The sequence below is a fragment of the Symphalangus syndactylus genome, chromosome 14 (genome assembly GCF_028878055.3).
Source record: "Symphalangus syndactylus isolate Jambi chromosome 14, NHGRI_mSymSyn1-v2.1_pri, whole genome shotgun sequence".
In the NCBI taxonomy this organism is placed as follows: domain Eukaryota; kingdom Metazoa; phylum Chordata; class Mammalia; order Primates; family Hylobatidae; genus Symphalangus; species Symphalangus syndactylus.
In genome coordinates, this window is record NC_072436.2 from 85,359,871 (window position 1) to 85,378,778 (window position 18,908).

At 35.6% G+C, this 18,908-nt stretch overlaps 1 protein-coding gene across 27 annotated transcripts in view; it reads left to right on the forward strand.

The window, feature by feature from the left end:
• Positions 1-18,908, forward strand: part of CCDC88A (coiled-coil domain containing 88A) — a 135,742-nt gene that overhangs the window by 75,223 nt on the left and 41,611 nt on the right. For all 27 annotated transcript variants that reach the window (XM_055240567.2, XM_055240573.2, XM_055240574.2 and 24 more), the window contains exons 10-16: positions 814-972; positions 2,643-2,789; positions 3,363-3,507; positions 7,805-7,989; positions 10,651-10,788; positions 12,276-13,346; positions 15,068-15,195. In XM_055240567.2, coding sequence (XP_055096542.1) covers positions 814-972; positions 2,643-2,789; positions 3,363-3,507; positions 7,805-7,989; positions 10,651-10,788; positions 12,276-13,346; positions 15,068-15,195 — 1,973 coding nt within the window. The remainder of the gene's footprint in view (positions 1-813; positions 973-2,642; positions 2,790-3,362; positions 3,508-7,804; positions 7,990-10,650; positions 10,789-12,275; positions 13,347-15,067; positions 15,196-18,908) is intronic.

Below are 18,908 nucleotides of genomic sequence, written 5' to 3' on the forward strand. Positions count from 1 at the left end.
AAAATACTTCAATTTTTTAAAAAAAGACTTTAAAAAAATTTTAGCAACGTATCCAAGATATTGGAAAAAAAAGTAGGCCGGGCGCGGTGGCTCACGCCTGTAATCCCAGCACTTTGGGAGGCAGAGGCAGGCAGATCATGAAGTCAGGAGATCAAGACCATCCTGGCTAACACGGTGAAACCCTATCTCTACTAAAAATACAAAGAATTAGCCGGGCGAGGTGGCAGGTGCCTGTAGTCCCAGCTACTCAGGAGGCTGAGGCAGGAGAATGGCGTGAACCCCGGGGCGGAGCCTGCAGTGAGCCGAAATCACGCCACAGCACTCCGGCCTGGGCGACAGCGAGACTCTGTCTCAGAAAAAAAAAAAAAAAAAAGTGTTTATATCTCCCCACTTAAAAAACAAATTTAGATATAATTTACATACCATAAAATTTATCAGCTGAGTGTGGTGGCTCATGCCTGTAATCCCAGCACTTTGGGAGGCTGAGGCAGGTGGATCACCTGAGGTCAGGAGTTTGAGACCGGCCTGGCCAACATGACGAAACTCCATCTTTACTAAAAATACAAAAATTAGCCGGGCATGGTGGTGGGAGCTTGTAATCCCAGCTACTTAGGAAGCTGAGCTAGGAGAAGAACCTGGGAGGCGGAGGTTGCAGTGAGCTGAGATTGCACCATTGCACTCCAGCCTGGGCAACAAGAGTGAAACTCCATCTCAAAAAAACAAATAAATAAATAAATTTATCAAATTGTGCAACAAAGAATAACAAGTTGATAACAGAAAATAATTAAAATATAATTTTTAATTTTTATTTAGAACATGAATTTGCTTTCGGATGCTCGCTCTGCCAGAATGTACCGAGATGAATTAGATGCACTTCGAGAGAAAGCAATCAGAGTTGATAAGCTTGAAAGTGAAGTCAGCAGATATAAAGAGAGACTACATGATATTGAATTTTATAAGGCAAGAGTTGAGGTATGTTGCATAATTAACCATTATTTTTTTTTCTGTATTAGAATTTTAACATATTTAAAATGCAGTTAATAAACATGAGAAACTCTTGAAATGGTGAACAAACAGTAAATACATTTGGGTATGTTTATTTTATGATAGATTAGCATATTGCTCTTAGTTAGACTTTTACAAAAGGGATCTGTGGATATTACTAATTTTATTGAACTCTTTGGGGCTCTTCTTTCATTCCTTTTCTTAGCATCATATATAGAGCAGACCTTTGAAGTCCTTCCCTTGTAGTCAAAATATTTACTTCTATTAATTTCAGACTTTTTCCCAAAAGTGAAAGCAAAACATAATTTCAGATTGCTTCTTAACTGAGATCACTAAATTAAGATTAATGAAGCCTATATATATGCAAACAAATGAAAAAATATTCTAACTTGATAGTTACAGTTCAGTGTTACATGCAGTTGAGTTTGACAAGAATTTGACAGGTCAGGCTGGGCGCGGTGGCTCACATCTGTAATCCCAGCACTTTGGGAGGCCGAGATGGGCAGATCACCTGAGGTCAGGGGTTCGAGACCAGCCTGGCCAATGTGGCAAAACCCCGTCTCTACTAAAAATACAAAAATTAGCCAAGCATGGTGGTGCATGCCTGTAAGCCCAGCTACTCAGGAGGCTGAGGCAGGAGAATCGCTTGAACCCAGGAGGTGGAGGTTGCAGTGAGTCGAGATCACGCCACTACACTCCAGCCTGGGCGACAGAGTGAGACTCTGTCTCAAACAAAACAAAAAAACAGAATTTGACAGATCTTGTATCTTCTTTCTCAGTTAATTTCCTCATTATCTGTAAACAGGAGATTTTGGTCAGTTTCAGTATTAGGATAAGAAGGAGGGAGTATACAAAATCAAGAAACGAAAACATAAGAGAAAGTAGTTAGAACATTTTAGCTTAAAGGTTACCAGTAAGTAGACCCAATAGGACTGTAGAGATAAAGTACATATTAATTATTTGCCAGTTATTTAAAGACGTGTGTATGCATGACACTGTTAAGGGATTCTCATGAATACCACTGTCTTAGTATACTTTTTCTAGACTTTAGTTTAGAAACCATAGGTATATAACTTAGCAAGATAGAATTGTGAACACTTGTCTTCAAAACATATGCAGGGACTTTTAAGGATTTCCTCAAGGTGTATTTATGTAAAATATTTATTAATAGAGCCTTGGTTTATGATTTATTTGAGTTCTGGTTTAAGTCTTGGTATTTTACTGCAAAAACCTCAAGCCCTTCACTTCCAAGTTATAGCACCAAATACAGAGAAATATTTAAATCTATTTTAGTCAATACATTAAGCCTTGATTCCATGGAGAGTTGTATCTTAAATATCTGGAAGACTACTTGTACTTAGTTAATTCCTTATCCTTGTGACTAAGGAAGTTAAATATACCCCAACAATTTAATGTGAAGTTATAGTAGTAGTACATATCTTAAGAACTGAGTGTTTTGTTTGCATTCTAGGGTAAAAAGGAAGCCAAGAAAACATTAATTGTATTTCTGTTACTCAGTAGGTTTACTCATGCATAGAACTGTTGATAAAGATGGCTTAATGTTTTATGATAATCTTTATGTTCCATAACTTTAAAAAATTAACAGATATTAACACATTTGTGATAAATGTTTATAGGAATTAAAAGAAGACAATCAAGTTTTATTAGAAACAAAAACCATGTTGGAAGACCAACTAGAAGGAACTCGTGCTCGTTCTGATAAATTACATGAATTAGAAAAAGAGAACTTACAACTAAAAGCTAAACTTCATGATATGGAAATGGTAAGTTTTAAGAGGTAGATCAGGTACATGGCCTTTAAGGGAAACTTCCAAGATTCAGCTGATTTCCCTGTATTGGCAAGGATGGCTAGTGTCCTTGAGGCTTTAACAGAGAAGAGAGAGCTAAATAAATTAGATGCCTCCAACTTTATATAAATATAAAAGTAGTAGAAATTTCTGGTTTTGTTACAGAAGCATGTTACTTACGAATTTTGTCTTCAACCTTTTAATACCACAATAAGCTATTGTGTAAGCATGTCTTTAAAAATACAGAAATCTGATTGCTAAAATTTAGCATTGGTTCATAATTCTTTTGTTATATCACTGAAACAGTATGTTGACTATGAAGAAGAATTTTCATTGTGTCCCCAAAGATCAGCTTAAAAGGATGTCAGACACTTAATCAGTATAATGACCAGTAATAATTATAATTGCCTTCAAAACTGAAAAATTTAAGGAACTCATAATTATTACTGAGTTTCTGATAAATAAAAGTTGTGAGAAATAAAGTATTTGCTCAAAATTATACTGTTTCTTAGCTTTTTTTTCTCTCCCTAATCCTTGCCAATAAAAAAGGAACGAGATATGGATAGAAAAAAGATTGAAGAATTAATGGAAGAAAATATGACCTTGGAAATGGCACAGAAACAAAGTATGGATGAATCATTACATCTTGGCTGGGAGCTGGAACAGATATCCAGAACTAGTGAACTTTCCGAAGGTATTCCCAATTATTTTAATTTAAATAGATAATTGAATCCTGAAGTTGTATTTATGTTTACTTGCAGTTGTTTATTTTCCACAGTGGGAGATATCTCAGAAGACTACCTGTCTCCATGGAAATGATTTCACACAGTAATATATTGTTTGCATTTTCTTGGGTCTGGTCCCTAGCTTTACATGTCTTACAACTGAATTTTATGAATGCAATAACAGATTTGATTGGTTTCTTATCCACTATTTCATGTTAGTATCCTAAGAGGCTGCAATACCAGTTTATTAATGTATTTTAAGAAATACAGCCATCTAGTAAATAGAACAGAAAAGTCGTATTAGTGGTCAGCATGTTCTTTGACTATAGGTAAACCCAAATAGGAAGTTAAAGCATAATGGGCAAATTTTCAGATGAAAATATAGTTAGAATTAGTTAATTTAAGGATCTTCATGACTACTTGTAATATGTATAGTCTCCATTATAAGATTATACCTGACAACCAGCCCAGCCTGCTTATACTATGGACCTAATGTAAGATCCCCCAGGTAAATTTTTAACTTTTGGCTCTTTTTTCCTGGGCTTCACATTGACCTGTCCTCTTTCTTAAAGCTGGGCATGATTATGTACAATTGTTTGGATTATAGCTTTGGATATGCTAATATGGATTTTTGAAATTACAAAAAAATTCACCAGTTAGGTCACATTTATTCAAATTAGACTAGTTTCAAAACCCCTCAGTTTTGCCCAGTGTTAGATTGTTCTGCTTGCATTTCTTCAGCAAATATTTACTAAGCACCTAACATATGTAAAATACTATACCAGACACCAAGGACATAATGTTGAGGTAGACATAAACTCTTGAGATTTTATAATCCAGTGCTTACAGAATAATTACCTCTATAGATGATTCATCCTATTGATTACCAATTAGGTTCTTCCTGTTTTATACTTGAAAACCTAATTCCAAATTCTGGGGCCCCATGTACTGACTATAGAGTAAGTTATGATATTCAATCATTGAACTTGTGTTACTTAAAATATTTGTGAAACTTTAAAAATTATATTCTTTGTGAATTGAGTTACAAAGAAAGCAATTCAGACTTAAATGTTTTCTACTAAAGGTAGTTAGAATTACTGTGTTAGTTAAGAATTTCCTTACTTGTTAAGTGGGGACAAAATAGTGAATCTCGTCTAGACTTCTGAGGATTAAATTGTTGATATTTGTGAGGCCCTTAAATAGTGCCTGGTAAATAGTAAGCATTCAAGTATTAAATATCATAATTATTATGTCACTGTTGTTTTGTAATTGATCTTAGCTGGTGTTGTAGAATTGAATATTTGCTGTACTGTGGTGTAGTTTTTATTTTTTAAATTATACAAGGGACTTTCCAGAAAATTTACAGAATTTGGGGGAAAAAGGAAGAAATAAAAGGCACTAATAATTTTTTAAGTCACTTTTCAGAAAATTTGCTTCAGAACTTTTCTCATTTTCTAACCCATGTATCTTAGGAAAGTTAAAAGTATCTTACAAGTTTTTTAACTGCCAGTGTGTTTAATAATCATCTAGTATAAAAGTTTGCAGTACTTGTGCTTTCAAGTTTCTATGGAATAGGTGGGAATGTAAACTGGTTCAGCCATTCTGGAAAACGGTGTGGAGGTTCTTCAAAAAATTTGAAATAGAACTCTCATAGCATTCAGCAGTTTTGCTCCTGGGTATATATCTAAAGGATATTAAATCAGTATATCAGAGAGATATCTGCATTCCCATGCTTGTTGCAGCATTATTCACAAATGTCAAGATATGGAATCAACCTGTGTCTGTCAATGAAATGATGGATAAAGAAAACGTGGTTTATATACATAATGGAATATTAGTCAGTCATAAAAAGAATGAAATTCTGGCCAGGTGCAGTGGCTCACACCTGTAATCCCAGCACTTTGGGAGGCCGAGGTGGGTGGATCACGAGGTCAGGAGTTTCTCACAACTTTTATTTATCCTGACCAATATGGTGAAACCCTGTCTCTACTAAAAATACAAAAATTAGCCAGGCGTGGTGGCGCACACCTGTGGCAGCTACTTGGGAGGCTGAGGCAAGAGAACCTCTTGAACCCATGAGGTAGAAGTTACAGTGAGCTGAGATCACCCTATTGCACTGCAGCCTAGGTGACACAGTGAGACTCTGTCCCAGAAAAAAAAAAAGGGGGGCGGGGGGTGCCGGGCGTGGTGGCCCACGCCTGTAATCCCAGCACTTTGGGAGGCCGAGGCGGGCAGATCACGAGGTCAAGAGATCAAGACCATCCTGGCCAACATGATGAAACCCCATCTCTACTGAAAATACAAAAAAAGTTAGCTGAGCGTGGTGGCACGCACCTGTAGTCCCAGCTACTCGGGAGGCGGAAGCAGGAAAATCGCTTGAACCCAAGAGGCAGAGGTTGCAATGAGCCACTATCATGCCACTGCACTCCAGCCTGGGTGACGGAGCAAGACTCTGTCTCAAAAAAAAAAGAAATTCGGGCTGGGTGCGGTGGCTCACGCTTGTAATCCCAGCACTTTGGGAGGCCGAGGCGGGCGGATCACGAGGTCAGGAGATCGAGACCATGATGAAACCCTGTCTCTACTAAAAATACAAAAAAAAAAAATTAGCCGGGTGTGGTGGCGGGCGCCTGTAGTCCCAGCTACTCGGAGAGGCTGAGGCAGGAGAATGGCTTGAACCCGGGAGGCGGAGCTTGCAGTGAGCCGAGCTTGTGCCACTGCACTCCAGCCTGGGCGACAGAGCAAGACTCAGTCTCAAAAAAAAAAAAAAAAAAGAAAGAAATTCTGTCATTTGCAACAATATGGATGAACTTCAAGGGCATTATGTTAAGTGAAATAAGCTAGGCACAGAAAGACAATAGTGCATGATCTCATTTATATGTGGTATCAAAAAAATTCAAACTCATAGAAACAGAGAGTAAAATGGTTGTTACCAGAGGCTGAGGGGTTGAGGGTATTGGGAAGATGTTGGTCAAAGGACACAAAATTTCACTTAGATGAGAATAAGTTCAAGAGATCTATTGTGTATCATGGTGACTATTTAAAAACACCTAATCCAGGTAGATTAACAATAATGCTACTCTTAGGGAATAATATGTATTTAAACTGTTTCTATACTGTGTTTTAATAGATATCATACAACAGAATCAGATTTATAAAGGGATAATGAATGGAACTGGATTAAAGATTTTAAAATAATTTCAGCATGCTCAGAATATTCATTTTGAACTTTTAGCCAAAATAAAACAAGTAGCATTGTATTTGCAAAATTCATTTAATCCTTCATTAGTTGCTATTTAGAATAACGTATCCTGTAAGTTTATAGTTAAATTTAAATAATCTTTTAATTAAAAAAAAGACTTGGGCAACTAATGGAATTTTGAAAGTCAGTAACTATTCAGTATACCGGCTTTCAGTAAAAGATTAACAACATGATGACTAGAAAAGCTGGAAATAAAAATTGAGGTTTTCTTTACTTAAATATGGAGGTTATTTGCTTATCTAATTTTGAAGAGATTTTTTGCATGGTGGGGGATATGTTGGATGTGCGTGTATTTCTTTGGTTTTTATGAAGAAGAATTTGAAACATACACAAAAGCAGACCTGGAAATTCCCTCCAGTACCTTTATTCATTTCCTTTCTTGAAATAGTAGATCTTATATTTCATTTGTAAATCCTAATGTTCTTATATCAGCAAAATATTTAATGGGTCTTCTTGAACTCCCAAGTTCTTCAATCTAAATTTTATGCTTTTTTTTTTTACTAGAATGCTGTGGATGCATTAAAAGTTAAACATTTATCTCTTGGCTGGGTGCAGCGGCTCATGCCTGTAATCCCAGCACTTTGGGAGGTCAAGGCAGGAGGATTGCTTGAGCTCAGGAGTTCGAGACCAGCCTAAGTAACAGAGACCCAGTCTTTACTAAAAAATAAAAAAATCAGCTGGCTGTACCTGTATTCCCGGCTGCTTGGGAGACTGAGGTGGGAGGACCCCTTCAGACCAGGAGTTTGAGGCTGCAGTGAGCTAGGAACACATCACTGCATTCCAGCCTGGGTGACAGAGAGAGACCCCATCTCTTTAAAAAAAGAAAAAAAGAAAAGGAAAAAAAAGATTTACCTCTCTTGTTTATCTTATATAACTTCATTGAATTTTTAATAAAGTTAAAGATCAGATCATGCAATGCATATACACTCAACTTTTTAAATAGTAAAGAGTAAACATAGTAAAAACAGTAAAGAGTAAATACAATGGTGTATTTTTCAATATTATAGCACCCCAGAAATCCCTGGGCCATGAGGTGAATGAGTTGACATCAAGTAGATTATTGAAGCTAGAGATGGAAAATCAAAGTTTGACAAAAACCGTAGAAGAGCTTCGGACTACTGTGGATTCTGTAGAAGGCAATGCTTCCAAAATCCTGAAAATGGAAAAAGAAAATCAAAGACTCAGTAAAAAGGTAAATTAAAATATAGTGTTTATTTTAATGTTAAAAAATACTTGTAAAAGTGTAAATAAATGGCACATTTATTTTCCACTTTTTAAATGCACCCTCAATGTTATTTTAACTTGTTATGAAAATTTTCAAATATACACAAATACGGTGTGAATGAACCCTATACTCATTATTCAGCTTCAACAATTAAGAACTTACTAGCTGATCTTGGCCAGTTGCGGGGGCTCACGCCTGTAATCCTAGCACTTTGGGAGGCCAAGGCAGATGGATCACCTGAGGTCGGGAGTTTGAGACCAGCCTAGCCAACATGGTGAAACTGTCTCCACTAAAAGTACAAAAATTAGCCGGGTGTGGTTGTGGGCGCCAGTGATCCCAGCTACTCGGGAGGATGAGGCAGGAGAATCTCTCTCGAACCCAGGAGGTGGAGGTTGAAGTGAGCCAAGATCACGCCACTGCGCTCCAGTCTGGGCCATAGAGCAATACTCAAAGTCTCAAAAAAAAAAGAATAAGCAGGGCTAGAGGAATTATATTTACCAGTTTCCAAATAATGAATTGGTTCTCTCATATCTTCTTGAGAGAACTAGTGAGTGAGTTTCTTTAGTGTCATTATGAACCCATGAATTTAAAAATATTTGTATGGTTTTAGTCCACTGCATTTGTTTTTCTTACTATCTCAACTCAGGCTAGTGGAAGCCTCTTTAAAAGCTGCTTTGGTCCTGAATCCTTATGACATGGCCTTAGCACTCCTTGAGAGCTTTCTTGCTTTCTGCCATGACAAAATATTCTAGGCTCATCTTGAACATTTTCTGTCCCAGACCTGGAGACAGCCATTTCTCTAAAATTAGCCGTTATTCCTTTTAGTGGGAAATGATATTTAGAGACCACAATTTGGGCATTATGAAACCTGAATCTTAATCAGACTCTGGTTGAACAGAAATATTCAGTTGTGCAAGAACAAGTGTTTTATTTTTGCATATCTTTCTGCACACATAATTCTACATAAATAGAATCCCATCATAAAAACATGCATGACTAAGAATTGTTTCTAAGAAGTTCCTAAGTGATGCTCATCCTGCTGTCCTGGAATCATGCTTTGAGAACCACTGCCTTAGATTTTTCAGAGGCTCCTTGGTATTCTTGTAAGATTTTTACTGTTTTAAAATGTTTTTACATTGTCTTCAGTCCATTAACTAAATAATCTTAATAAGCATTTGACAATATAGTGTTAAAGTAGGATGACCATTTAGAATTTAGAACAGTTTTTAGTTTTCATTAAAATTGGGCCTGTAGAGTACAGTTGCTTTTTGAAATTAGCTTTGAAGTTTAATATGTAAATTCTTAGTGATGCAAGCAATTTTTGATTAATTGTAAAAATGATTTTTTTATAAATTGAATGTTTCACTTTAATCCCATTGATACAAAACAACAAATGAGTTTCAATAACTGTTATTCTTATATCTCCGTCTATGTAATGTGAGAACCTGATTAATTATTCACAGCTGAAAGCTTCCTGAACTGTAAATTAATGTTGAATTGAGTTATTGGATAAGTTTTTTGACCCGATCCTTTTCATATTATTATTATTATTATTATCATCATTATTATTGGTAGTAGTAGTATTTCGAGCTAGGGTCTCACTGTGTCACCCAGGCTAGAGTGCAGTGGTGCGATCTCAGCCCGCTGCAACCTCTGCTTCTCAGGTTTAAGTAGTCCTCTCACCTCAGCCTCTCAAGTACTTAGGACTACAGGCACAGGCCTCCATGCCTGGCTAAGTTTTTTTGTTTTTTGTTTTGTTTTTGGTAGAGACATCGTTTCACTGTGTTGCCCAGGCTGGAAATATTATTGGAAGATTGTTTCCGTGTGTAGTTATTTCCGTTAATGTTAAAATAGAAAAATTAAAATTGCTTTAGATTGCTTCATTATTGACATAAGAATTTAACATTTAACTTGCAGTAGAATATTTTATAAAGTCTTCTTGATTTTTTAAATTGCTTGGTTTGAATATGTTACATGATAATGGGAAAATCAATAGTCTTAGCATATTTTAACTTTAATTTGCTATTTTGTACATATTAACTACCAGTATTTTTGATCTCTAAAATGTGTAATTGAAAAGAAATTAGAACCTAAAATATAAATATTTACTGCTGTTTTCTTTAGCCCTTTTTTATAGTAGTATTTTTCTCCCTCTTTTTTATCTTAAAGCAAGTCCTTTCTTTTTTCCTCATTAAACTTATACTGTACTATTTATCATCTTTTCCTTCATGCTTTTTATATCTTCTCCTTCCTTCTTGCTCACTGAAATTCTCTGAGTATAAGTAAAATTTTACTTTACAAATCCACTCAAGCCAAGACAATCTTTAAATAAAGTTTGTATAGTTCTCATATAGCATATTATCATTTATTCAGCTGGATTTGTCTTTGTGTTTAGAAAGTGAAATTTACCCCAAAAGATGCACAGGATAAGAAATCATGTCTGCATATTTTATACAGCTACAGAAATTAGCATGGAATGCTACTTGAATTTCTATACTAATTTCTTAAATTTTAGCATTTGGATATTAACACTATTTTATCCTTTATTCAGTGATTATCTTTTGTTTTGACATGTTTTCATTGTTGCAGAATATTTAACATATTGTTTTGTGATTTAATTTTCTCTAGGTTGAAATTCTTGAAAATGAGATTGTTCAAGAAAAGCAAAGTCTTCAGAATTGTCAGAATTTAAGCAAGGATCTAATGAAGGAGAAAGCTCAGCTTGAAAAAACAATAGAAACACTGAGAGAAAATTCAGAGAGACAGGTTCATACATTTTTTTACTAAGTAAACAATGTATTTTAAAATTTATTAGCAAAAGTTATTTAAAATATATGCAAACAAAATGTTCATATAAACATTAAAGGGAAATATTTTAGAATTTTTTTATTTTAAAGTAATTATAATTTTACCTCATTTTCTAACCTGTGTATCTTAGGAGAGTTGAAGAGAAAGCTTAAAGTTTTTTAAACTACCAGTGTGCTTAATAATCATCTAGTATAAGCATTTGCAGTACTTGTGCTTTCAAGCGTCTATAGAATAGGGCTACAGATTCTGGAGTCCCTGAGTGCAGTTGGCCAGGAAATGCAGCTGTCCTCTGACCTACCAAAGAGGGAGAGATGTGGTGGCAACCACACTGTCTTGGATATTATCAAATTTGTTTTCAAGTGTTTAATATTCATTCTTATTTTATGTTTGAGGAAACTGAGAACTGGAACTGGATAGATTAATTGACTTATTTTTGAAATATTTATTTATTTGAGACAGGGTCCAGCTCTATCACTCATGCTGGAGTGCAGTGGCACAATCATAGCTCACTGCAACCTCGAACACCTAGGCTCAAGCAATCCTTTCACCTTAGCTGGGACTACAGGCGTGCACCACCATGCCCAGATAATTTTTTATTTTTATTTTTTATTTTTTGGTAGAGACAAAGTATCGCTATGCTCCCCAGGCTGGTCTCAAACCCCTGAGCTCAAGTGATATTCCTGCCTCAACCTCCCGAAGTGCTAGGATTATAGGTGTCAGCCACCATGCTTGAGCATTAATTTTTTTTAGAAGTTAAATTATTTGTTTATATCATCCAGGTACAGTCCTCAGACCAGCCGTAAAAATGAAGGTTTCTTTAGAGATACAGAACCAAAATTCTAGACTAAGCTTCAATCTTCACTTTTCCAAGCTTGTTGAGATTATTTAACACACTAAATTTTGAGAATCATTCCATTAGATCACACTATAAATTGGATGAATTAGTTCTCAAATGTACCCAGTGATTTTTGTGATTTTGATGCTTCCTACTTAGAATTCTTTTTGGGAATGAATACACACACATACAAACCCATATATACACATGTAATACAGCATATATTTACTGAGGACCCACTGTAGGCATTGCAAAAGTTACTTAGTAAAAGTAAAACGTTATGTTCTCAAGGAGGTATATGTGTGTGTTACCTGTATTCCTATTTGAATTTGAAGCATGTAACTATAAATAATCTGAAGACCATTATGATTAATAGAAAATACATTTCTCAACCGTTCCTTTCAACTGTGAACTTCCTAAAGACATGAACTTTAATGACCTGACAGTACGTGTACACAGTGGTCTTCAGTAAATACTTGTCAGAATTAAAAGTAAGACACATTCTAGTACCCTTTTTTTGTTCTCCTTTTCTTGGTAGTTTTTGGAAGAGATAAACCATAGTTAGTTTTTCCTCAATTACAGCTTTTAATTATTTTCTTTTTCAAATTAGATTAAGATACTGGAACAGGAAAATGAACATCTGAATCAAACAGTGTCTTCCTTAAGGCAGCGGTCCCAGATAAGTGCAGAAGCAAGAGTGAAAGACATTGAAAAAGAAAACAAAATTCTCCATGAATCTATCAAAGAAACAAGTAGCAAGCTAAGCAAGATTGAATTTGAAAAAAGACAAATTAAAAAAGAATTGGAACATTATAAAGAAAAAGGAGAACGAGCCGAAGAACTTGAAAATGAATTGCATCATCTTGAAAAAGAAAATGAATTGTTACAGAAAAAAATAACTAATTTAAAAATTACTTGTGAAAAAATTGAGGCCTTAGAACAAGAAAATTCAGAGCTAGAAAGAGAAAATAGAAAATTAAAGAAAACATTGGATAGCTTTAAAAATCTGACCTTTCAGTTAGAATCCCTAGAAAAAGAGAATTCCCAACTTGATGAGGAAAACTTAGAACTGCGAAGGAATGTAGAATCTTTGAAGTGTGCAAGCATGAAAATGGCTCAGCTACAGCTAGAAAACAAAGAACTGGAAAGTGAAAAAGAGCAACTTAAGAAAGGTTTGGAGCTCCTGAAAGCATCTTTCAAGAAAACAGAACGCTTAGAAGTTAGCTACCAGGGTTTAGATACAGAAAATCAAAGACTGCAAAAAACTTTAGAGAACAGCAATAAAAAAATCCAGCAATTAGAGAGTGAACTACAAGACTTAGAGATGGAAAATCAAACATTGCAAAAAAACCTAGAAGAACTAAAAATATCTAGCAAAAGACTAGAACAGCTGGAAAAAGAAAATAAATCATTAGAGCAAGAGACTTCTCAACTGGAAAAGGATAAGAAACAATTGGAGAAGGAAAATAAGAGACTCCGACAACAAGCAGAAATTAAAGATACCACATTAGAAGAAAATAATGTGAAGATTGGAAATTTGGAAAAAGAAAACAAAACCCTATCCAAAGAAATTGGTATATATAAAGAATCTTGTATCCGTCTAAAAGAACTAGAAAAAGAAAATAAGGAGCTTGTGAAAAGAGCAACTATTGATATAAAAACGTTGGTTACACTACGTGAGGTAAATATGTTTACCTAAATTAAGGCAAATTTTTTTTATATTTTTAACTCAAGGTTTCTTTAAGTTTTATTGGAATCTGTCAGTAATTTGCATCATCTATTTTATGGTTCAGTAGAATTTTGGAGTTAGAACTAGAAATAGCTTCCAAGTTTCCTACTTTGTTAAACTAAGAAATACCTACAAATTGTATTTTTAAAAGAATTTGTAGTAATAAAGTTTCCTAGTGGTATCTGACTTATTACATTATAATTTTAAGCCTTTATTTCAATATAATAATGTTTGATCAAGACTCTTTTTTTTTTTTTTTTTTTTTTTTGAGACGGAGTCTTGCCCTGTCACCCAGGCTGGAGTGCAGTGGCACGATCTCGGCTCACTGCAAGCTCCGCCTCCCGGGTTCACGCCATTCTCCTGCCTCAGCCTCTCCGAGTAGCTGGGACTACAGGCGCCCACCACCACGCCCGGCTAATTTTTTTTGTGTTTTTAGTAGAGACGGGGTTTCACTGTGGTCTCGATCTCCTGACCTCGTGATCCGCCCGCCTCGGCCTCCCAAAGTGCTGGGATTACAAGCGTGAGCCACTGCGCCCGGCCTTGATCAAGACTCTTAACTAAATTCTAAGTATAATAAAGAAGCATGATAACTACTGTTTATTGAGTGCTGTGTGCCAAGTACTGGGCTAAAAACTTCATGTAAGTTGTATATACATAAATAATATATATATACACACACACACAAATATATATACATGTATATACATGCACATAATCTTTACAACTAATCCTTTATAAGTATTATATCTATTTTTTAGATGAGAAAACAGAGGTTCAGAAACATTAAATAAATTAGGATCACACAGCTAATAAATAGCAGAGTTGGATTACTGGATTCAAATCCAGATTTTTCAGACTCCAAAGCCCCATGAATTTTGACCTCAAAGCCAGAGAATGCAAATCAGGTTCAACCGTTCAACACTGAGCAACTAGTATTTGCTTGAATCTATGTATCAAGAAGAATTCTGAAACTTACAGGAGTAAATTGGCAATATGTCCTGTGAAACATGGTTGGTGCAAGTCAGAAGGTGTATGTTTGGCTCTTTTTTCCCATCTCTAAGCATTATAATATGTGATAACCCTTTAAGTTCAATTTAAAAGTATATTAGCATTCTGGCAGAAGGTCACATTGGGCAGTCTGCATTTCTGCTAAAGAGGCATTGAGAGGGACCTTTTATTTTTTTCTTCTGTAGACTTATAAACATGAACAACAAGTTCCTTGTGCCTAAACTTCTAAGAACATCCTCTAGTTCTTCAGATCAGTATCATAGGGCCTCTTTCACTGGGAGAAGGGATCTTGTGGGAGAGAAGTATTATAGTCAACATATATTTATAAGAAATGTGCACTAAAGTTCAGGCTCATTATTAAAAAGTAAATGGATATGTTTTTCCCCACAGTTTTCAAACCTAAATGTGTATTCACATGTAAAGAGTTAGTACTCCTTTTTAAGGTTTTGTTTAAAGTATTAGCAAAAAAAAAAAAAAAAAGGAAAAAAGTCATTTCAACTAGGTTATAACTTTAACTACATTTTAATAATGAAGGAATGGTTTAATGACATTTCCTAGTTCAAATTACATGTATTCCTAGATGGTGGTAATTAGAATCTTAGCTGACTTTCTTAGATGTTTATGCCTTGACACTTAGGTGAGTTTTGCATTTCTTTTAAAATAAGGATTTGGTGAGTGAAAAATTGAAGAACCAACAGATGAACAATGATCTCGAAAAATTAACTCATGAGCTTGAGAAGATAGGGTTAAATAAGGAGCGACTCTTACATGATGAGCAAAGTACTGATGACAGGTGAGTACTAAGTCTACTTGGCAAACAGTTGAAATTTTTTTTTTGCTCATACATTAGTTCTTTCTGTACTAGCTATAGAAAACATTTATATATTTCACCGTATTTCTGGTTCCTTTCTTCCCTTAAAGAAAGTTCTGTAGCCAGGTGCAGTGGCTCACGCCTGTAATCCCAGCACTTTGGGAGGCTGAGACGGGCAGATCACCTGAGGTCGAGAGTTTGAGATCAGCCTGACCAACATGGAGAAACCCCGTCTTTATTAAAAATACAAAAAAAATTGGCCGGGCATGGTGGTGCATGCCTGTAATTCCAGCTACTCAGGAGGCTGAGGCAGGAGAATCGCTTGAACCCGGGAGGTGGAGGTTGTGGTGAGCTGAGATCGTGCCGTTGCACTCCAGCCTGGGCAACAAGAGCGAAACTCCATCTCAAAAAAAAAAAAAAAAAGTTGTGTAAAGAGAAAAGAGGAATCATAGACAATCTAATATAGATATAAGAAAACAAAAAACTAAAATGTTACTATATAAATACATTTGTAAAATAGGAAAACAGGATGCCACCCAGGTAGCAGAAGATCAGAGGGTATAATTGTCTGTGAAAACAGAGTAAGACTAACAACAAACAAAAAAAAAAAGCAAGTTATTTTTTATTTGAATCATGTGCTTAAATATCTCTTCTTTCATTTATTTGCCAAAGTGTTGACTTAAATGGAGGAAAAGTATGAAACAAAGGAAAAGCAACTGAGGTATAAAAATAATGTGGAAAACTAAAGCCTTAAAAGCTGGATAAAAAATTAACTCCTATGCCTTTTAATTTAAAAAATGATCAATATAGGTTTAAAGAAAATATGTATTCGCTCATGGTAATTACAATCTATCAAACAGAGTTAATCTGATTTTCAAGTAGTCTATTATTTAGCATCCAGTCAGCTCCATGAATCCAGCTGGAATAGAAGTTGTATATTGTTAAGAATATTATTTTATGTAGACTAGATTTTCATTCAATTTTTGTAATTATATGATTTATATTTTATCTACTCATTACTGTTCCAATATTTATGTTCTGTATTAAATGTATATTGGAAAAATTAATGGTGATTACATAGGATTTGTTTATGTAATTTTCAGAATGTTCAAAGTAAATAGGATAGATTGATACTTAAAAAGTTAGTTGTGTAATAACAAAAAAATATAATTTGAGGCATTTAGCAATCAGTTCAAGTCAAGCAATGATTATTAATTGTACAGATATTTCATGAGGAAATATTTTTATTTGAATTAATCAGATAGTTAAATGCAGATTTCGTTGACTGTCTTTTAATATAGATACTGAATATGCATCTCCTCTTTATTCAAACAGATTTATTACCTACTATATGTAAGACACTGTACTGCATGTTCTTTGCAAAAGAAAAAGTAGAATACACCCTATAGTGCTAATTGACCCTATTATAAATTTATGAACCTAGCTCTGGGTGGACCCTTCATACAGTTTGGCTCCTCTTCCCAAACCTTAATTCATACAGTTAGCCAATGTTAATTGAGCTCCTTATCTGCTGATGATCTAGCATCAAAGCAGTAATAATGTTGCAACTGAATCTTAAAAAATGACAGAGGTTTACAAGGTGGGAACAGTGGGGAAGGGCATTCCATGTAGACAAAAGCATTTGTATAAAAGCACAAAAGTATGCTGAGCAATTTTTAGAGTATATGAAAGATGGATTACAAAAAGGATGAATTTGGAAGCACAGAGACAGGCTAGGAAGTGATTATAATAGTCTAGGCAACATGTGATGGTATTCATTATTTCCACATGTTTATTTACATAATGAATTAGGCATGGAGATAAGGGTATATGTTGAACTAAAGCTTTTTAGAAATAGAAAGTGGCTTGAACTACTAAACCAGCTTCTTTCTCAGCCAGGAAGTTAGTCTTTATGTCACAAAAAAAAACCCAGAAGCTCACAGACATAAATTCCTTTAATGTGCCATTCCCTCCACTTTGGGATTTACATATATCAGTCTCAAATGATATCCCTAATTCCTTTATTAATCTAAGTTTCCCATCTTTCTTTTTTTTAGTCGGAGTTTTGCTCTTGTCACCCAGGTTGGAGTGTGGTGGCACAATCTCGGCTCACTGCAACCTCCACCTCCGAGGTTCAAGTGATTCTCCTGCCTGAGCCTCCCAAGTAGCTGGGATTACAGGCATGCACCACCATGCCTGGCTAATTTTGTATTTTTACTGGACAGGCTTATCTCGAACTCCTGACCCCAGGATCCACCCACCTTGGCCTCCGAAAGTGCTGGTATTACAGACATGAGCCACCATGCCCGGCCTAACTTTCCCATCTTTCTAATTCATGTTATTCTCTCTGAATTTTTTTGAAGGTACAATTATTATTAAGATACTTATTCTTGCCATCAAGGAGTATATAGTTTAGTTTTGGAATTGAATGTATAAGTAGATAAATTTAAAAGCAACAAAATAAATTTAGTAGGCCGGGCACGGTGGCTCATGCCTGTAATCCCAGCACTTTGGGAGGCTGAGGCGGGCAGATCACTTGAGGTCAGGAGTTCAAGACCAGCCTGGCCATCATGGTGAAACCCTGTCTCTACTACAAATACAAAAAATTAGCCAGGTGTGGTGGTGCACACCTGTAATCTCAGCTACTCGGGAGGCTGAGAAACAAGAATCACTTGAGCCTGAGAGGCAGAGATTGCAGTGGCCTGAGATCGCGCCACTGCACTCCAGCCTGGGCAACAGAGTGAGACTCTGTCTCTAAATAAATAAAGTGGTAGAGTTGTAAACAGAGGTGATCACTCTTGTCTTTTCTCTTTTAATACCTCTTTGTCTTCTGTCTTCTCTTTCAATATGGTTTTTTACAGGATTGTGTTTTCAGGCCTCTTATCCATTCATTCTGTATGCTGAGCATTCCCATTCATCATCTCACCTGAGATCCTTTTTTTTTCTCTGTTTACTGTATGTTTCTATCATGATAGACCAGAAGCAACTCAGACGTCACCAATTCAACATACCCAAAATCAGACGCAGTAAATGATTTTTAAATGTTTGTTGACTCGAGCTGATACCAAAATTAATGAGATTTGTTCTCTGTATTCAATGACATTAAAATCTGATTGAGAAGAAAATATTTACATAAAAATTAATTCTAGTAAAACAATGTGGTGAAACTCTCATATATATACTTTAGGTTTTTATTTAGTTTTGTCTTCAGGGTCTTCGGGTTTAAGAAATGGATCATAAATATTGGTTTATGATACACTCTAAATTGTGTTCATACACCATCCTTTTTGTGAAAAAAGTATTTATTAATATTCATTTATCTACCGTTCAGAAAGATAATAGCAATACTGACAGTCACATCCATCACCCTCTTGCCACTCTGTCACGAGTATCCTATGCCATAAGTATGTCATTTTTTTTTTTTTTTACTGTAACTACTCTGTACCCTGAGATAAAGAGTCTTCATTGCCGGGCGTGGTGGCTCATGTCTGTAATCCCAGCACTTTGGGAGGCTGAGGTGGGCAGATCACCTGAGGTCGGGAGTTCGAGACCAGCCTGATCAACATGGTGAAACCCCCATCTCTACTAAAAATACAAAATTAGCTGGGCGTGGTGGCACATGCCTGTAATCCCAGCTACTAGGGAGGCTGAGGCAGGAGAATTGCTTGAACACGGGAAGCGGAGGTTGCAGTGAG